The sequence below is a fragment of the Alligator mississippiensis genome, chromosome 1 (assembly GCF_030867095.1).
Source record: "Alligator mississippiensis isolate rAllMis1 chromosome 1, rAllMis1, whole genome shotgun sequence".
In the NCBI taxonomy this organism is placed as follows: Eukaryota; Metazoa; Chordata; order Crocodylia; family Alligatoridae; genus Alligator; species Alligator mississippiensis.
In genome coordinates, this window is record NC_081824.1 from 94,580,890 (window position 1) to 94,595,870 (window position 14,981).

At 43.1% G+C, this 14,981-nt stretch overlaps 1 protein-coding gene across 9 annotated transcripts in view; it reads left to right on the forward strand.

Annotated features, from left to right (window-relative positions):
* Nucleotides 1-14,981, forward strand: part of ARMC2 (armadillo repeat containing 2) — a 192,561-nt gene that overhangs the window by 24,131 nt on the left and 153,449 nt on the right. For all 9 annotated transcript variants that reach the window (XR_009463941.1, XM_059732709.1, XM_059732706.1 and 6 more), the window contains exons 2-4: nucleotides 10,197-10,447; nucleotides 11,271-11,343; nucleotides 14,662-14,812. Coding sequence is in view for 8 of the 9 variants with exons in the window: in XM_059732718.1 (XP_059588701.1) it covers nucleotides 10,197-10,447; nucleotides 11,271-11,343; nucleotides 14,662-14,812 (475 nt within the window). In the remaining variant the exon portion in view is untranslated. The remainder of the gene's footprint in view (nucleotides 1-10,196; nucleotides 10,448-11,270; nucleotides 11,344-14,661; nucleotides 14,813-14,981) is intronic.

Sequence of the window (14,981 nt, forward strand, 5' to 3'; positions counted from 1 at the left end):
CCACTCCAAGCTCCCCCTCTCATCCAGAGCAGGGATAGGGTCCAGGTATCCTGATTCATAGCCATGCCCCTGCTCTCCAGCCTTCCAGCCTGGAGTCAGAGCTGTCCAGACAAACCCATGGCATTAACCATTAATGCACAATTGGTTACAGGAGGGGTTCTCAGACTGTGGGTTGCGACCCCCAGGGGGGTCGCGAGCAACTTAACTATAACATAATTTAACGTTCCACATATTTAATATGGTCTAAGTGTAACATAAAATTTCATAATCCAAATATCTTATACAATTAATATTAAGATATTTGGACTGTTAGAAATACTGTCTTTTAGTATGCTATAAAGTGGTGAAATACCTAGTCTTTTTCACTAGGTTATTAACTTTTTGCTCATATTCATATCCAGCTTCAGTAAGATGGCACAAACCAGCACTCCAACTGTATTAAACAAAACTTTAATGTCTTGGATACAGAAACCTTTTTTAAATCAAAACATGATGTCTATTTTCAACTAACTTGTTAAACAGTAGTATTAACCTTGCATCTCTTTGTTGCACTGTTTACATTTGTCACATGTTTCTATTCCCAGTGGTACCAGAATTTCTTGAAAATATTCCCAAATAGGGTCTTTTTTGCAACCTGCAGCCATGGTAGATTTTTTCCTCCAGTTTCCAGGTATTGAAATCAAAACTAGTTTATGCTTCATAGATTGTTGTTCCTTTTCCTACACTGTCTTGAGCCCAGCCTTGGTCCTTTTCTTGCACACACTGCTCCTTACTCTGCTTCTTCTCTCTCCATTGAACAGAAATTAACAACAAACCAAGCCTCCTTCTCCGTGTGACATGACCCATCATACCCTTTTCCACTTCCCCTCCCAAACCCTCCCCCTTCTATTATTGTAACCCCCTGGTCTAGTATTTTAGTATAGAGATATGGATAGGCACTTGAGAAGATAAACTTAACATAGTACATATGCAAAGGACCAAGATGGAACATTTCACTGAAGAACCCAGAACCATTCAGAAGCAGGGGGTTGTTAGTTGCTGAGCAGATGGTTGGTTTTCCATGAGCTGGAGAATAAGCCTCCGTTATGGGTTCAGAATCAGAAATATTCATAATTTGAGTGCTGAGCTAATTGGAACTCAGGTAGAACAAAGCAGAGTTTGATGCCATTCAGGTGGGCTCAGTGGATCATCCTGATCAAGTACTACACATGATGGGGTCTGGTGAAGTCAGAGGCCAGGTTCCAACAGCTGAGATGACTTTGCTGATCCTTTGCATCCAGTAGTATAGACCCTGAATCCCTTGTAGGATCAAGCCCCTAATGTATGAAATATCATGCCATATGTTTAAAGCTTGATGTCAAAAGTTAGAGGTTTTCCACCTCATTTTTATCTAGAAGAGAATCGGTCTTGAGCTCCAGAGTTTTTAGTAGAGGCTCATCGACTCAACATATTTTTACTGAGATTATTTTTTTAATTGTCATAGAATCATAGAGAAGTAGGGCTGGAAGGGACCCCCTCAGCCCCCTGCCTGAGGCAGGATTATCCCTATCCAAACCATTGTATACAATCAATAATTTGACCTCTTAGTAAGACTACTGCCAACGCTGACACAACACAAGACATAACACCCTAACTTGCCACAGGTAAAGCAGGGGAACCATAGCACTCAATGTCCCGCTTCTATGAAATGTCACTATACACTCAAGAGATCCCAGGTGCCATGCCTCTATTACAGAGGAAGGCAAAACCCCCAATCTGACCATGGGCTAAAATTTCTTCCTGGCCCCAAATCAGTCTGATCCTGAGTGGAGTGGCAAGACCATCTAGCCAGAAACCTAAATTTATAACTTATCCTATGCTGTATTAAATTCAGAATTAATTTTAAGATGGTTTATTCTTAAAAAGGAAAACTTAATTATAATGTGAATAAAAATATAAAAATCCAATTTAAATTTAAAAAATCTGTTGTTGATTTTTTTTATCTATTTATTTTTTAAATCCATCTTAGGTAGTGGCTCCTGGTTGGAGAGGCTCACTGCTTACTTCCAGTTTCCCAGAAATTAACTGTGCTGGACCTGGGGGGCAGAGCACACATCACTTTTCCTCTGCTGTTGACCTGATAACTTTCCTTCTTAGGGAGCAGCTTGTGGAAGGCTCACAAGCCTTCTATAGGCAGCAGCATGGATCATTCCTTTGGGGCCTTAGGAGGATGGATTGTAATTTATAACTATCTTGTTTTGTCATAGGGGCTTCAACTGCTTGCAGAGAAGTGGCAGTAATTGGGCCAAGGGAAGGACAAGTTGGGGCTAGCCAAGGAATATTTCATTTTCTGCATAATTGTTGTAATTTAAAAAGGAAAGCAGTAGTGGTTTAAAATGGTAGGGATAGTACTGAGATTCTTTTTTAAAAGGAGGAAAGAGGAAGCATTTCTAAAAGAAAACGAAAATAGATTGGAGGTTTTACAAAAATTACGGAAACGGGCAGAGCTACAAGCATTCAAGAACTGGAGGTAGGTAGAAGTTAAGATCAAACCGCACAGTAGCTAGCTAATGTAACCACATTATTTTACCTTGTTCCCCTCATCCTTCCTGTATTCATGTTTTTTTGTTGCAAGCACTTATGCAGCTAGCCATAAGTCTTGCAGTAGAATTAACTTGGATGAACAAGGCAGAGCTCTACTGAAGTCAGCAGGGCTTCAGGCAGATGGAAGAGTCCAGTGACTGTTAACCTAGATTGTAATTTTTTAGGATGAGGGCTGAATTATCTGTAGGGCCTGGCATGTGGTCTAAGTTCTTAATATTACTAGTTTTGAATTATTTCAAACTAAGAGAGCTGGAGAGCAGATGACATTTTATGGGCCCAGTTGTAACTGAGCAGTTGCGTGATACTTAGATTGTCCATCACGAGAGTGTCTAAAATAGAAGCAGAGAATAAAGATGACTTGCTTATAACCTGCACTCGGTGAGATTCAGAATGTAGCTGCATTGCAACCAGTTGAAAGCAGCAAACAAATTGAGAAGTAAGGTGTAACTTGCTGTGCCTGTCCGCAGCTCCCTGCTTAGCCTTTTCTAGTCTCCCTGAGCCATCTGTGGTCTTGTGGGCCGACAGTTTGCCCCTGGCACCAGTTACCGTGACCACCAAAGCTTCTTTCCTGCCATGTCTTTGATCTAATCTTGCAGTTGCTGTTGCTCCCTGTTCAGTGGTATATCACTAAGGTTGCCTGCAGGCTGGAAGATCTTGGGGCTCCACCTCATCTACACCCCACCTAGCACCAACCCGTTGTTACTGTGGTGTTGCATGATAGCAGTGTTGTTACCAGTCATTGCTCTCGTTCAGTCTTGTTGGTGTCTCGTCGTTCTCTTGGTTCTCCCAGTAAGGCTTCCAGGTCTCTTCAGATATGACCACTGACTCAGCTGAGCCAGCATGTTGGGGCAGCTTCCCCCCACGGGGGTTGCCACCAACCTTCTCCCTCTGGCTCTCTGCCCTGTCTGCAGCCTGCCCTCGGCTGCTAGGGACTTTCCAGTCCCCCTGTTGGCTCAGAGCACAGGGCTTTTATAGCTGCCTTGCTGCTCTGGCCAGCAAATTGGCACCAGCATGTGTTTACAAAGCGCGTCCATGCCAGCACTGGCTTTTTTTCTTCATCCCATCACGGGGCTCCAGCTGGCTGTGACGTGGGACGCTACTGTGTAGCTAGTAAGTTTTGTGGAGCAGTGTACCCGTCGCCTTGCTCCCGGGTCTCAGGGGGCTGTGCCACTGCCAGCATGGTTTGCAGCGTGGCTACTCTGCCCCTGCTGTCCCCTTCCCGAGGCTCAGTGTGCTGCAGGGTTGCCGGCATTGATGGCAGCGTGGTGATTCTGCCGTCGGTGGGCTTGGTGGCATGGGGCTTTTGCCGTTGCCGCCAGATCCCCATGGCTCGGTGCATCCCTTGCCCCCGCCACATAAGGCAAAAAAATGAAAAAGAGCCCTCCAAAAAAATGTAGGTTATGGCCCTAGCTATGGAATTGAGGTCAGTGTCTCTACAATAATCAAAGTTCAAGGATGAACAATTTATAATTGAAAGTAGATTTGACAAACTTAATTAGAAGCTGTCACAGGCCAGCATGGTGCTGTTCCACAGAAAATGATTCTCTCTCCCTAGTTGCCTGTTAGTTAATTAAAGAGAATTGGTAATAAAATCCAAAAAATGTTATATCTCAAGAGCAAAACTTAAAGGATGTTAAAGATTGAAGGAAATGAGTTCTTCAATGGCTAGAGACCTGTAATGTTAGAATATTCATTAAGATGTGATATAAAACTTTTTAATGCAATAGGAAACATAAAGATAAGTGGAAGATGAGAAATGTTCATTTAATTCACATTTCTGGCTGCATTTCTGACGAAACCTCTTAATATAATGTTGTTAATGCCATGTATGCTTTACATGCCATATTTACTCAAATCCAAGATGAAGTCATCATTTTCCCCCCCCCCTCATTTAATAAGCTGGTGCTCTGACTGTGGTCCCTGCTTGGACTCATAGCCACTGCCCCCTCCCTCCATCTTGCACTGCTGCCTCCTCTTGCTGCCTGCACTGACCTCCCCTGCCACCACTAACACTCTGGCTCTGGCCCAGCCACACAATAGTGGCAGTGGCCTTGGCCCAGCTTTTGGGCTGTGGGTGTAGGTGCCATTATTGCTGCATGGCTGGACTGGGGTCAGAGCGATTGTGTGCTACGCTGGGGTTGGAGCTGGAGCTGTAAGAAGTGGAAAGATGAGCCAGGTGCCAGAGGGTGCAGGCAAACCATTGTGGAGCCATGGATGATGAGGGGCAGGTGCCAGGGGATGGGGCAAGCTTGGGGGTGGGAAAGTAGTGTGCAGTGGAGACAGGTAGCAAGGGGAAAGGATATGCAGGCCACTGGACTCTCCTACTGCCTGCCCCCCCCTACCACTGCTTGCCATGCTGCAGTGAAGGGGAGGACCAGTTTAAGACAACTATCCAATAATTAGATGCTAGACATAGAAAATGATAAGTTTTATAAATTTTCCATATCTATAATCTAATTATTGGGGAGTCATCTTAAACTCAAAGTCATCTTGGATTCAGGTAAATACAGCAACTGAAATATGCCAGATAGAGTGCAAGTCCTTCAGCCTAAACAATTTAAGGCCCAAAACCTTCTGCCTCCTCATGCAAGTTGAGCTCCAAAGAGGCTAGTTTAGAGTCACTGCTTAGTTGGTTCCTTTGTGTCACATTATAAAGCAGGCAGTTACATGGATCTCAGATTGCTTTGTTTGGCTGCAGTAAAAGCAGGTGCTTTTTAAGAACTTGGATATGACTTCTAACTACAGTAAGATTTCCAGTTTTAGCTTTTTTAAATTCCTTTAAGCACACTGGTGCTGGGAAGCTGTCTCTCTTGATCCACCGGTGGAATCTTTTCCTTGCATGCTGCAGTGCAAGATGTGGGTAGTTGAAAGCAAAGCTTTGCACCAGGCAAGAGAACCTTGCTATGTAGCATTCAGTCTTCCCTTGTGTGGTAGAAATATACCAGTTAGAATATGTAATGACTCTCCATGCCTGTGGAGAAATGGTCTGGATTTGCCTCTTGAGCCATGAGCAGACAAAGTGGTTATAGCATTACATAAATATAATAAGTAGAGGTGCACTGGTATACCGGTCCATATCAGATTGGTACTGATAAAGGGAAAATTGACATTATTGGCAATCAGCTTTTTCTGATTGGTGTAGCCAATAATGTCACTGATAAATGCCACCTGCATGTATGCAGCTGCAGCTTGCACGCAGCCAGGAAGGCAGCCTGGTAGTGTGAAAAGCAGCATCCGGCCAGTAAGTTTGGGGGGGGGAGGAAGAAGCATGGGGGGGCAGATCAAGTCCCCCATGGTGAGGGAGGGAGTGGGGCAGGGGCATGTGCTTCTCTGGATTTGTGTATGGAGCAAGGGTGCTGCAGGCCCAGGGCTAGAGGCTGCGCTTGCCTTCTCCCAGCTAGGCCAGGGTTGTGCTCAAGGAGGGCGGGGCGGGGTCGGTGCTGGGGAGGGTTCAAGGGGTGGGCTATAGACACCTCAAAATTTGCTGTAGCCCCCCTCCCAGTGCCGCCGCTGCCCACCCTGAGCACAGACTCAGTCCAGCTTGCCTGCTGGGAAGAGGCCAGCACAATCCCTGGCCCCGAGCCCACAACAGGCAGCCTGCCCTTGCCCCATGCATAAATCCAGGTGGCACATGCCCCCATGCCTCCCCCAGGGTAGTGCACAGCAGCAGGGAGCCACGCCCCCTTCCCATCCCCTGTGTACCCTGGATGAGCTGCCCATGGTTCTGTTCTACACCCCGCCCCACCCAGGCTGGGCAGCGCCTACCCCTGCCCCAGCCCCACTCCCTCCCTCATTGTGGGGGCCTCGGTCTGCCCCTCCCCATGCCCCCCCACCACAGACTTGCCAGCCAAGCTACAGGGCTGCATACTGGCTATTGGATCAGTATCCGATATGGCTGGTTAATAATCGGCCATTGGTATTGGCCAAAAAAATCTTTATCAGTGCACCCCTAATAGAGATTTCTATCTTACTATAGTACCATATGGAAGAAGTGTCATATGGTTATTATGGCTTCAGCACTTTACAGAAGAGGTGGGGTCTTGGAAATTGTTTCATAGCAGGGGGTAGGGAGGAAGGGAAAGCTTGGAAAATATTAATGGGGAGACTTCTAAGCGTATGAGGGTCTTAGAGAGAAGGCAGGAGAGAGGCTTTGAAAAGCAGAAGCAAGAAGAAGGTAAATGAGACTTAGAGTAGGGAAGTGAGTTTTTGACTCAACTTTGGACAATGCTAGATGGCAGCTTCCAGTCTCTTCTGCTGATGGCTTTTAATCATAGATTGTATGAGGGGACTCAAGCTACCTGCTTGTATTGTGCACAGTAGTGAAAATCCATGACAATGTTTTTTTCCCCTTTGGTAACTATACACAGTTTATTTCTACTTTGAGGAACAAAGAATTTTGACTTGGATGGAGTTTATGATAGTTGTTGAAAAATGATAACTGATGGTCTCTACAAAGAGTTGCATGAATATATTAAGTCTTAGACTTGATGAATTTGTGGAAGTGATTCTCTTGATGACTGGTGGCTCTGTAAAAATCACTTCCACAAATTCATCAAGTCTCTCTAAGTGGGGAAAGTCAGGCAGGCACTTCCAGGGTTTGAGAGGCCTGATCTTGCCTGGGAATTCCTGGGGAGTGTGGGACCTGAGGAGTGTGGAAATGCCTGCCCAGTGCTCCTGGAGAGTGTGAGCAGTTCTGGGTTGCCTGAGCTCTTCCTCCATAAAGCAAATAGACATTGGCCACAAACAAGCAGCACAGTTGATTGATCATAAACACAATGCCTTTTGTGCTTGGCAAAATGACACCAACTCCTCCAAGAAAAAGAAATTGAATCTCCAACAAGCCAAGGCAGAAGTTGAAAGGAGGATGCGCAATATGAGGAACAAATGGTGGGAAGACCCGGCTAAGGAGATTCAACATCTGGCTAACATCCATGATATGCGTGGCTTCTTCAGTGCCACCAAAACCATCTATGGTCCAAGCACTCGGGGACCAACCCTCTTGAGACCTAAGGATGGAGGAGACCTGATCAAGGAAAGGGGAGCCATCAATGCCCATTGGAAGGAGCATTTTGAAGATTTCAATCAAGTCTCTGCTGTTGATGAGAGTGTTCTCAACTACATCCTGCAACACCCAGTCAGAGAAGATCTTGGAATCCCTCCAACCCTTGATAAGGTGAGGAAAGCCATCAAGCAGATGGGGAAATAAGGCATCTGGAGTGGATGGAATCCCTGCTGAAATCTTAAAACAGGGAGGAGAGGAGCTTGCATCACTGCTTCATGCCCTCATCTTAAGGATCTAGAATTATGAGGAACTCCCAGATGACCTCAGGGGCTCCATGATTGACAGTCTTCAAGAAAGGAGACCAGTCCAACCATGGAAACGATAGAGGGATCACCCTGCTGTCAATCATAGAAAAGATCATTGTGAGAATCCTTCTGAACTGAGCTCCTCCTAGAATTTCAGTGTGGGTTTAGGGCATCAAGAAACACAACTGACATGGTCTTCACAGCTTGCCAGCTGCAGGAGAAACATTGGGAACAACATAAGCCTTTCTACATGGCTGCCTTTGGCCTCACAAAAGCTTTTGAATCTGTCAGCCACGAAGTGTTGTGGAGAATCCTTCTGAAGTATGGATGCCCACCAAAATTTGTCACCATTCTCTGCCTGTTCCATGACGGTATGTGAGTGGTGGTTCTCAGTAATGGATTTGTCACAGATCCCTTTGAGGTTAAAACCGGAGTTAAACACAGCTGCATCATCGTTCCCACACTTCTCAATATTCTTTGCCATGTTGTTGCATCTGTCCACCAAAAAGCTTTCAGCTGGGGTGGAGCTAAACTACCAAAGGGATGGTAAGTTGTTTAACCTCAGCTGTCTCTTGAGCCAAAACCAAGACCACTCTGATGACAATCATTGAGCTTCAGTATGCTGAGGATGTAGTGTGTGCTGACTTGGAAGTAGACCTTCAGGCAATCATCAATGTCTTTACTGAGGCATACAAGAAGATGGGACTAACGCTAAGGTCCTCCACCAACAAGTTCGTAATGAACAGTCCCCAGCTCCAGGAATCCAGATCCATGATGACACTCGGGGAAAATGTTGAGTATTTCCTGTACCTCGGCAGCCATCTCTTGCAGAAGGCTGACATAGACAAAGAAATCCAAATAGCCTCAAATGTGCAATTGCAGCCTTTGAATGTCTGAAGAAACAGGTGTTCACAGACTGCGACATCAGATCCCAAACCAAGCTCATGGTTTATCAAGCAGGTGTAATCCCCACCTTGCTGAACGGAGCTGAGGCATGGACAATGTACAGGAGACATCTAAAGTTGTTGGAGAAGTACTGTCGACTCTGCCTGCAGAAGATCCTTCAAATCCAGTGGGAAGTTAGCACCCTCCTGCAAACAAACACTATGATTATTGAGGCAATGATCATCTGGCATCAACTTTATTGAGCCAACCAACTCATCCGGATGTCTGACTCCAGACTCTGGAAGCAAGCTTTATTTTCCCAGCTCAGCTAAAGTGTACGCTTAAGAGGACAGCAGAGAAAGCATTTCAGGGACATCCTCAAGGCCAACTTAAAATGCAGTATTCATAATTCATGGGAGACTATTGCCCAGGACTGCCCCAAATGGAGGAAGAGTCTGTTGCAGGGATCTTAGTACTCTGAAACCTCATGACAACAACAGGAGATGGAAAAGTGGGAGCAGCAAAAAAGCGTGTCACAGACCAAATAAAAATCCAGTTCCACGCACCCCACATGGAAACAGATGTCTGAGCTCAGTAGAGTCTGTCAGTCCCAAATAGGCCTCGTAAGCCATCTTCCGACCCACAGATAAGGCAGTCATGGAAGATATTTGTGGCATGACGAAGGGCATGGATGTCTATTTGCTTTTGCTTTGGGCCATTATAAAAATAGTTATGGCGACACAAAGGTGAAGTCTGTTTCTAGCCTAAGGGTGAACAATCAGATCAAACTCTGGCAGTCTGAGTTGATAATTCATCATATAATGTGTTAATGTGTTTTCTTACAAAGATAAGATTTATTCTCTTTTCCTGTATATGGTTTTCATTTCCAGTTGACAAGCAATACCTCTTCTAGCTTGTTAGAATGGAGTACTTGATAAAACTGATAACATATATTGTTAATTTTCTAAGTTTGTGAAAGTCTCTCTTCACATGCTCTTTGTCTTGTTCCTGCTTTATTATAATAACAGCTTTATTATTTATTGAATTGTCAGGTTCTGAATATTTATAATGTTGGTTGATAAGCCTTTGTTTGACATCAGAATGCTATTTTGTTTGGCCTTGAAAATACTGTAGTCCCTGATGATGTTTGTTTGTTTTTTGTTTTTTTTTAAATCCCTTTCCACATGCTAAAAACACTATATACTTCAACTGTTTTTCCACTGACAATAGGAGAGTGAAGAATAATATCACTGAATTCCAGTGGTACAGATTGATTTCTGTGAGATATCTGAGACCTTCACCCTGGCTTCCAATGTTATTTTTTAAAACATTTAAAAAAATAATTAAATATTCATGAATACCGTAAACATTTCTTGCTTAAAAAGTGTTGTTGTATTTTTTTTCTTGGTTTTCTGTTGCAGCGCACAGTGTCTGGTCAGCTACATTGTAGAAGAATGCAGTCCTTAAAGAATAAAAATGTAGATACGCCAGACCCATTTTATAGGCTTTCTGTGCCTAGGCAGAAGACCAGCGCTGAGATTATAAATGAAGCGAGAAATGCGCTAAGAACTTTAAGAACTCAAAGGCCACTTACACCTCAAGAGTGTCAAAGGAAACTTTTTGGATCTACATCTTCACGAACTCCTGATGAGAGACCACCTTCTGCTTTTAGGTATAGAGGCTTTAAGGTTTGTTAATATAATCTAACAGCAAGAGGTTTGATTCTGTAATTATGTTTATGGTCCTTTTTTCCTGCGTTAGTTTCTGCTGTTAATTACATCCTTTCCTGTGTTTTAAAAATGCTCATTGACAATGTTAATCTGTGTGTGCAGGAAGTTCCTGTGGTTTGGAACTAATACTAGCAGTGGTCTGTACCAATTTTGTATGTACAGAATGGTGTAAGAGAATGTTCTCTGCTGTGCAACTCCTCCTTTTTAATGGAAAAAAAAAAGAAAAAGTTTTATTATGAAACTTTTTACTTTGAATTATTATGGAATGACCTGTTAGCTTCCTTTCTGGTCAGCTGGGGTTGTGGCCCAAAGTAGTTCACAGAAAGCATGATCCTCCCTTGACAGGCACTGGAGCTATTAGCCTCAAAGGTAGGAGCCATCTCTTACAGTCCCTTTCCCCAGCAGAACAGTGTGTTGCAAGAGTTATACTGTCATATCTTAGATGTTACTTTATGCTACTTTGCAGCATCTGTAGAGATAATTCCAGCTGGGTTATACCTTTGTGAGGAGCATTAATTTAAATTACAGTATCTGTTTGCAGAATAAGCAAGAATGTGCCACACAGTCCTCTGATTTCCTCCCTCAGCCTTAATGAGCCATTTGGCCTGACATCCCAATTGAATCTGTAAGATTTAAAGAAAAAGAGAATAATGTTGTAGATGTGGTACCCTTTCTTCACTGGCTTGGGGATGGAAGAGAATGGACCCACTGCAAGAAAACAGAACTGAGTCTGAGTTAATGTTCTGTTTCTGTTCTTTATCTTAGTCTCCATGCTTCCAGTTTTGAATCTAGTGAATCAAGACCAATTTCTGGTGCACGTCTCAGCCCACTGGACCATGCAAGTACTTTTAAATAAAAAGAATGTTATATAATACTGAACATGTACCACCCACTGTATTGTTATAAAAGGACACTGTAAAAATAGGTTAAATCAATGCTTTGAGAGTTCACTAGAAGAGGTGAAAATGTACAACTTGAGATTAATACAATTGGTTTATGAACTGTTATTTTTTTTCCCCCTAAAATGAAGAAGAAAACAGTTTTTAACCTATATTAGAGTGTAGCCTTCTAACTCCAGGTACAACAAAATTGCTTTAGTGCTTGAAAGATGAGATGTTAAAATTTTGACCCTCTATTTTCATTTTTAAGATGACTGAAAGAGAGGCTGCAAATGGCATTGGTCCTGAAAAATAAATTAGAAGTAGGTCATCTGCTTATAGTGCAGGGGTGGGCAATTATTTCAGGTGAAGGGCTGCTTAAAGAGTTTTGGAGAGCTGTTGAGGGCTGCAAGGGTGGTCCTGCCCCCTGGTTGCCATCTTAGGATCAGAAATCCTGTGCCTAACCTCTGACCTTTGCCACTGGAAAGTCCCTCTCCTTGCCCTTGGAATTACTCCTCTTGGGAAGGGGGTTTGCCATCTTGGAACCGGAATAAAACCAAAGTATGTACTAAAAATCGAATGTCTGTAATAATATTTTAATTTTATTTAAAAAAAAAAAAAAAATTGTCCTGACTTGTGTTTGTACTGTGTATACATAGAAGTGATTGCATAATAGCTCAAAATGAAGTCTTACTCTTGTATGTTGTGAGGGGTGTGGGGGGTATGGGTGAGGTGGGTATAGGGCTTGTGTGTGGATGTGTGTTTTGTGTGGGGTGTGAGGAAGGGTTTGGGTGGATATGCATGTGTGTGGGTAGGTGGGTATGGGGGGTTCGTAAGGATGTGTGGGTATGGGTTTTTGCAGGACTCTGGGGTATGTGGAGGGGGAAAGTGGCTGTGGGGGGTGATGTGAGCTGGGTTCCCGCCAGAGGCATGCAGGGGTGTGTGTGGGGTGGGGTGTGTAATAGTGTGTGGAGGAGGGTGTGGTTGTGGGGTTTAAGTGGGAGGGTTTGAGTATATGTGGGGTGTGCATGGGAGCCCTGGAAGGCGACCCCCTGAGCTGGTCAACCCCTGCCCCGCAAGAGCCCAGAGCCTGCATGCCCTATGGTGCTTTCCCTGCCACCACCAACAGTACACAGTCCCAGCCCAGGCTGCACCTGCTCCGCACCTCCCAGCCGTGGTGCCTCATTCAGGTGGGACCAAGGGACCCACCGTGGGCTAGACAAAGCCCTTCCGTGGGCTGGATGTAGCCTGCTGGCCATATTTTACCCACCCCTGTTATAGTGCATAGTAGTAGCAGCTCATTTAAATGTGACATTTTAAAATTAAAGGTACCTGGAAGAAATGTTTTTATTGTTTTCTTCTCTTGTAAAAAATCTGAATTATTTTCATCTTATAGTTTTGTAAAAGTTATGGGCATTTAACATGTATTAAAGTGTCCAAGGTACACTACACAGGTTACAATACAAGCACTTTTCAGTAACGCATAAAATTTCACGGTGATTCATAATATTTAGAGCCCATACAATTTAGAGAAAATCTAAAAGAAGTGTCCATTTCCAGTAAAGTTTGCATTATTGCAATTTTTATAAAATATTGTTTTGATTTATAAATATTTATATAAATTAAATAATTTGATTATACTTTACAGACTTGTGTAGTTTTTACATATTTAAAATAGATGTTTAAGTCATCTTCACACAGTAATTGCAATCACTATATTGTCATGGTTTATTTAGATACTTACGTAGTCCATTTGTAGTGCAGGTTGTTTCCCAAGCATGTGTAGATAAAAAACCCCAAAAAACCAAGTCAAAGTCTTTATTTCTTAATTTGTGAAATCAGTACCTTGATTAGTTTGCATGATAGTTTTGCTTAATTCTATCTTCACAAAGTTAAAGAAATAGGTTTTGCTTTTAAGTAGTGAGGTTCATAGCTGTTACCTCTTGTGAGAGTGGATTCCATCGTTTAAATCTAGTTCTTTTGAATAAACTGGACTTGCTAAACTTGTCCTAAATTTCTCATTCTTAGGAGTTAAACTCTACTGCTTAAAGAATTTATTGTTCCAATGAGGTGTAATAATTGTGGGAGGTTATGCTTATTAAGGGGATGGCAATGATCCCTTGGGTGCCTAGAATCAGTCAGCTGGCGAGCTTTGAAGATCAAAATAGAGACTTCAAACTGGATTTCTTATTCTAAGAAGGGTTGGTACAAAGAACAGTTTTGAGGGCAAAGATTTCATGGATAACTGTTTTACTGAGCACACGAACTAAGTTTTGTACCAGATGGAGCTTTTCCAGGGTCTCTAGTTGCAGCTGAGATAAGAGAAGTTTTAAAAAATAAAACCTAGAAGTAGTGGATATGTGGATCTGTGCACCTCAGTAGTATTCACTGGGTGCATCTACACATGCACTTTACTGCAAAGTAGACTAATTAGCAGCACAGTAAAGGGTTACTGTTTACATGTGCACTATTATTAGGGTGCAGTAAACTACCTCTGCCATAAAATAGTACTGTCTCCGACAGTAATTAGCTACGATGAAACATGTAGATGCTGACTGCGGGCATAAATTGCGCCCGGTCAGCCCAGTCAGCTAGGGACTCCTGCCTGCTGCCTAGGCACACAGCTCTGCAGATTCATGCCCCAGCCAGTCCCTCCACCACCCAACACCACCACTTGGAGACTGGGGCTGACCCCCTTGCCCCTAGCCCTGGCATAAACTACTCTGCCCCAGCTCAGATTGCTGCTGTCCCAGGCACATATGTAGATGCTGTGCCTGGGAGCAGTTTACTCCAACTCGGACTGCTCTGGAGTTTATTGCTTCCCATTAATTGCATGTGTAGATGCACCCACTGTGTCTCAGGAGTAGTCGCAACATTTTTGTGATGGAGCACGCTCTTTATGTAGATGATCTCTTAATCCAAAAGAAAATAAATGCTGTTTAGTGCTATATAAAATGCTATATGAAGGCTAGTTTATGATTAATTATTTTGACACTGTTCCATCCCCCTTCCCTAGAAAGGTTTAGACATTATTTCCTCCACGTCTGTTCTAGACAACTGTCTATGAATGCTGATACAAATTGTAAAATGTGGAATTGAAATGGTTGTATCTTTTTCTTTTCTTTAAGATGAAATGACATGGCTGCACTTAAGACTTATCTGTATTAGTCATAAATTGGAGGAAAAGAAGCAATTGTAATATATACAGAAAGTTTTATTTTTCTAATTTTAGGATTTGAGAATTTGTAAAACTAATACTTTATCTTACTTTGTAACAGAAGCCGAAGCTGTTTTCATCACCCACAAAAGATCAGCATTCTTCCATTCCCTTTCCAAAACCACCTGTAGACCCTCTGGAGGTTAGAAAAGTCGGCAGTGCCCGGGCACGCTTGTTTAGAACGACTTCTTGGGGAAGTCTGCCTGATGAGAGTAAGAACATTTCTGCATATTATTTATAAACAAATAATTGCTAAACAGTTGCTTAAAAGTATACAAGGCTTATTTTAACTTAATTCTCAAAATCTAAGTGTAGATGGCCTTTTTGAGTAAAACTTTCAAAAGTGTTTAAGCATCTTAAATACCTAAATAATTTTTGATA